At 27.8% G+C, this 6,208-nt stretch overlaps 1 protein-coding gene across 1 annotated transcript; it reads left to right on the top strand.

Annotated features, from left to right (window-relative positions):
* Window positions 1-700: 700 nt before the first annotated feature.
* Window positions 701-5,513, top strand: LOC100162812 (beta-galactosidase). Its single transcript, XM_029490683.1, has 10 exons — window positions 701-889; window positions 2,151-2,301; window positions 2,365-2,428; window positions 2,570-2,664; window positions 2,738-2,930; window positions 3,034-3,383; window positions 3,456-3,731; window positions 4,155-4,292; window positions 4,369-4,575; window positions 4,667-5,513. Exons 1-10 carry the CDS (start codon window positions 858-860, stop codon window positions 4,883-4,885), a joined length of 1,725 nt encoding a protein of 574 aa, XP_029346543.1. The 5' UTR covers window positions 701-857; the 3' UTR covers window positions 4,886-5,513.
* Window positions 5,514-6,208: the final 695 nt, after the last annotated feature.

The following is a 6,208-nucleotide window of genomic DNA, read 5'->3' as shown; positions in this document are numbered from 1 at the left end:
TTACCCACCTTTTTAAAATTACTTATCATTTAAAAACTATTCCGCATTGTCATAAACCTTACATATCCTTCATTTTGTGTTACAGTAATAACTAATAAGGTTAGTAATTATATATATATAAGCGCGATGAATTATATAACCTAGCGAACTAACCTTTCTGTATCCAATACAGCATTTGTAGTTGATTCTTCGTTGATTTTATATTAGAATGCTTAGCTTTAGAACTGTACAGTTTATAATTAGGTAAGTTAACGGATGTATTTTCATATAACAAAGTACTATTTTCACTTGTACCAAAAAAAAGAAAAATAGGTTAGTACATATTTTTATTTTGAAATAGGTAGTAGGTACCTATAGTATATTCTACCACTATAGCCTAAAGTTTAGAAGAATATGACTTTAAATTATTCATTTCATACAAATTGCACTGTCGTACAAGAAATGGTGTAATTCAATATTATACATATTATGTAAAAATGAACGTAAAAAATTATAATTTACGATTTAAGCGATAAAAAAACAATATGAAATCACGTGAAATAGTTTTGAGAGTAAAAATTCAAATTGTAATTTATTAAAATTAATATAATGGATTACTATTATTGTATTGTTATTCGGGTTTCTACTTGTAAAATAAAAATAACATTCTTAAAAATTAGTTTTATAGAGTTTTACCTTTGAAGAAAATTGTATGTGTGTAAAACCTTTTTTTTTATTTGTAGACAAGCAAGCCAACTTTTACTGTTGATTACGAACGAAATGAGTTCCTAAAAGATGGTCAAGTTTTTCGATATGTCTCCGGTTCGTTACATTATTTTAGAGTTCCTAAACCTTATTGGAAGGACAGAATTCAGAAAATGAAAGCAGCTGGTTTAAATGCCATATCAACGTAAGTAAATATATTATATTGTAATTTATAAGCTACAAATCGTAGGTATTTACAATTTTCACGAAATGTTTATACTATAATTTTCCATACAAAATAAAATTTATATAAAAATGTTGACTCGTGTTGAGCTATTTATAGACCAAATGTTGAAATTTGAAAGTTTTTAGTTTTTTTTTTCTATAAATGTACAATAAAATTTATCTGTTGGATCGAATTGCTTGAAATTTCAATACAAGATTCCTTACAATTTGTTTTATTAGATGAGAAATATTAGTGATTCAACTGCACGAGTTCCTTTAATAAGTATTTTAAGTTCAAATTTGAACGAAATTAAATATTTAAACGAAGAATAACGATTTTAGTTATTTTGTTGTAAATTAAAAATATTATTTTGAAAACTTTTAAAGTACTTATATCATTTTATTTTATTCACGCAATGATAATTAAAAAAAAAAAAAAAAAAATACAATTTTTTCGGCAAAAATTGATTTAGCCTTCTGTAGTACTAATGCCAAATTGTTAAATAAATTACTTTAACCACAAAAATATCATAAAAGTAAACAAATTTATATGTAAAACTAATTTAAGAAACTATTGTATCATTAATATATAACTAAATATCTTCAGTTTTTGTTGCAAGCTAATAACCTTAGCAGTTGAAGCTGTGCCATGAATAATAAAAAAAAATATCATAAAATATAATTATTAATATAAATTATAGACTGACAAACCCATCTTCGCTCAGATTCGTTTTTCGTATCAATGGTTTTATATCATTGAATTCAAAATTAACACCTCCATTACAGTGACTCCACTAGACATCTAATGTACAGCAATTGCTTTAAAGCGTAACCCATATATCAACTTTTTTTAAAATAGATTTTATTGTAAAAAAAAATTAGTACTATACCTACCTACTTACGTTTTATGTTTTTAAATAGTGTTATTATAAATATATTTTATAGGTACAGGTAAAATAAATAATTTTAATTAAAAGAACTTTAAAACCTAACCTAACCTACGTCCTACATACTACATTGTAGATTGTCTTCCTATAAGACTATGTATCTAATAATATAACATAAACAAATTCGTCGTATTAAGCTATTATGTTATTATCTATGGATGCTAAAAACAAAAATATAAATTTAAAACAAACTGGATAATTAGAAATATAAAATGCTTTAATGCTACAATTATTGTGTTATTGAGTCGTAATAATTATCAAGTAAATAATAACAAAATATGGTACCTATTGTAGTTATGTGGAATGGAGTTTACATGAACCATATCCAGGAGAATACAACTTTGATGATATAGCCGATTTAGAGTATTTCTTGCAGTTAGTTAAAGACGAGGGCATGTATTTGTTGCTCAGACCAGGGCCATATATTTGCGCCGAAAGAGATTTTGTGAGTAATTATATATGAAAATGAATTAGAAACCGAATTAAAAATTATTGTTTAACGTTTTAGGGTGGATTTCCATTTTGGTTATTGAACGTGGTGCCTAAAAAACGTCTGAGAACTAATGATCCAAGTACGCATTAGGGGTTTCTATTGTTACGATCAACCCTTTATTTATTATTTGTATAGTATAGTTTCCATAAATAAATCAATGATTTGTGAAAATATCAGCTATAAGAAACCGCACTAATACATTTTTTATATTCAACCTTAGGTTATAAACATTACGTTACCAAATGGTTTAATGTTCTTATGCCCAAAATTGACCGCTTTTTGTATGGGAATGGCGGAAACATAATTATGGTTCAGGTATAGTCAATTAATACCCTATATCATCACACTTGACATTTTTTGAAAATTGATTTAAATTTTCTGTGTTTAGGTGGAGAATGAATATGGTAGCTACAATGCCTGCGACCAAGAGTATATGTTGTGGTTGCGAGATTTGTATAAACGTTACGTTGGATATAAAGCTTTACTGTACACAACTGATGGATGTGGATATTCTTATTTTACATGTGGTGCTATACCTGACGTCTACGCAACTGTAGATTTTGGTGCCTCGGTTAAAGATGGTAAGTATCATATTATGGTATACCATATACGCTATATACACGTAAAAAGTATGGATATTAATATCAAATTATTTCGTAATTTTGCTTTCATTCCGGTTTTCAGTTTCCCAATGTTTTAAATATATGAGAACAACACAAAAGAGAGGGCCTCTAGTGAACTCCGAGTATTATGCTGGTTGGTTATCGCATTGGCGTGAACCATCGCCTGTCATCAGTAGCTACGAAGTTGTGGAAACTATGAAAGACATGCTAGCTTTGAATGCATCGATCAATTTCTATATGTTTCATGGAGGTACAAATTTTGGGTTTACTTCTGGTGCCAACAAATACGAAAGTTTAAAAAATCCAGATTATTTGCCTCAATTAACCTCATATGATTACAATTCTCCGCTAGACGAAGCAGGAGATCCAACCGAAAAGTATTTTAAAATTAAGAAATTACTCGAAGGAACTGTAAGTCTTTATAATATAGATAGACTTTTTATACATAATATATTCACCTTAATAATTGATTCAATGTTGAAGAATTTTATAGTGTCAAATGAAATATCACCCGTTGCAGCACCTAAAGGTGATTATGGAACATTCACAATGCAGCCATTGGTTAGTCTTTTTGAAAAAGTCACGCAACGGATAAAACCGGTAGAAAGCGATGTTCCTCTTGGGTTTGAAATCATGGGTTTGAATTCCGGATTTGTTATGTACGAAACTATTTTGACTGACGATCAAAAAGACGTCACAGCTCCTGTAAATCTTACTATTAGCACAATCAGAGATCAAGCAACCATCTTTTTGGACCAGGTATACGCTTGTTATAATACATAACAATTTTATAATATACATAAGGTGGAAAAATTTGTCTAAGGCCTGATTCATTGAAAACCTTAATATCGATGTAACGAATGACGATATATATTGTTATGAAAAATATCGATATATTACTTTTTCAAACAATAGGTGAGTTGTTGACCTGTTGAAGCGTTGGTAAACTCCACAATCGACGGTTATGTGTAATTGGTATAGTTGTTAATAATAAAGGATTTCAATACTCTCCTGATTTCGAAAGAGCAAATATTTACTTCAAAATAACAATATTTTTTCAGAATATATCAAATATCAATACATCGTTAAATTTAATATTATATATCAATATTTTCTTAAATAATATCGATATATATCGTTGCTATAATTAGGTAGGTAAGTTACTAAATATTTTTTTTTTAGGCACAAATAAAAGTTGTACCGCGTAAATACGAAAATACACCTATTAGCTTAAATATAAATAGTACTGTTCAAAAGCTAAGCATTCTAATAGAAAATCAAGGAAGAATCAACTTCGGAAGCTTTTTGGAAGACCGTAAGGTTAGTACTGGTTACGTTGTACCTAGTTTATCGGTTTGTCATAATGTCATTACTATCTAAAGTATACTTTAAACAGGGTATTTTTGAACCAGTATTATTGGGTAGACATGTACTGGGACCGTGGAAGATGATAGCGTACCCTTTAAATGAAACGTCTTGGTTTTCGACGATTGAACCACAAAAAGATGCTGTATTACCAGCATTTTATAAAACCCAATTTAAATTACCTGACGGTTTAACAAAACCTTTGGATACTTATTTGGACGTTACCGGTTGGAAAAAGGTTGGATTTTTATGAAAAAACAAATATCTGACCAAAATCAATAAGATAAATATTTATTGCATATTTAATTTTATTGTTTTGTTATTAAAAGGGCGTTGCTTTTGTGAATGGAATAAATATAGGGCGATATTGGCCATCAGCTGGACCACAAATAACTCTTTATGTTCCAGCTACATTTCTAATTCCACAGCCGGGTTTAAACACTATCGTCATGTTGGAACTTGAAGGAGTTCCTGAGAACTTGTCAATATCGTTAACTGATAAACCTATTCTTTTTGGTCCTATAAATGTTTTGCAAACCAATCATTAACAATACTGTTTACACTTGATATTTTTTGTTAATTAAATTGTGATTAGTTTAGTTAAAATTTGTACCTAGATTAATTAATTTTCATATCATTATTGGTGATAATCAGCATGTTATCTACTATGTAGCTATTATGGGAATAAATATATGCAGTTACTACTTGTCCACTGTGTAAAATATCTAATGCTTAGTTATTTGTTCTTTAAACTTTATCGATAATTTAAAAAGTTGTCAACAAAATGTAGTTTTGATTCTCCCCTATGAAATTGAGCACTGAGCTTGAAATGTTTGTTGGAGGTACCTATAAATATATAGGTATATATAAGTAGATTTAAGTATTTTAAGCATTATATGTAGATTGTAGGTATATGGTATATCTACAATTTTTATTATTTATTATTATGAATGTTCACCCTTAAAAATTTGAAATTATTATTTAAAAAAAAAAAATTAACTTTTGTAAATAATTGTGTATTTGTGATATTGAAATACGTGGATATCGAATTTTTTTTAAATTCTTTTTAATCTTATTCTTTATTTATGTCATTATGTCTTTCAAAAATGTACTTACATTATTGCTATGTAAATGTGAATTTTAATACTTGAGAAATATATTGCATTACCTACTTTATTTTTAGATTTTGAATTGGACGAAATATTGAAAAAATTTATAAGGTATGTTTTTACTAAAACACATTTTAAACAGCACTAAAAGTACTTAAAGTTTCAAAAATCTCTTTATAATCAATAGCTCTCATTCTTTTCAAAAATACGTTCAATCGATTGGAATTAATCTATTTTCTGTATGTTATTTATTTGTATTTAGTAAATAGTAAATACCATGTATTAAGTTGATTCTATAATAACCAAGATTGAAAAACTATAAAATGTCAAATATCTATTAAAAGCTCAAAAAAAAATTATAGTATGAATAAAAAATGACAATATAAACATTATTTTGGTTAAAATATTACGTACCTGCGGGTATGTATGAAATACATAAGACAATAATAATTAATAATACTGATTTTGCGTAAAAATAGTAAATACAGTCTTCCCCCAACTTAAGATTCTGAGCGGGGCCATGCATGTATATTGATTTGACAATGATATGTTTATTTTTGTATTAATTGTCATCACTCATTACCTACAGGGGCAGTAAAAGTGTTTCGATTTTCTACTTTTTAACATTTACGGATTAGTCTATTGCAGTATTGCACAATTATTGCTATTAACATTGCATGTTAACTTGCTGTTTTTATTGTATTTACTATATTATTATCATGTTTGATTCATCTGTGTGTTGCTTCCATTAATAATGTATTT

Source organism: Acyrthosiphon pisum, chromosome A2, assembly GCF_005508785.2.
Source record: "Acyrthosiphon pisum isolate AL4f chromosome A2, pea_aphid_22Mar2018_4r6ur, whole genome shotgun sequence".
NCBI classification, from domain to species: Eukaryota; Metazoa; Arthropoda; class Insecta; order Hemiptera; family Aphididae; genus Acyrthosiphon; species Acyrthosiphon pisum.
The sequence above is the reverse complement of the archived record's forward strand: the minus strand, read 5'-3'. Positions and strand labels throughout refer to the sequence as shown.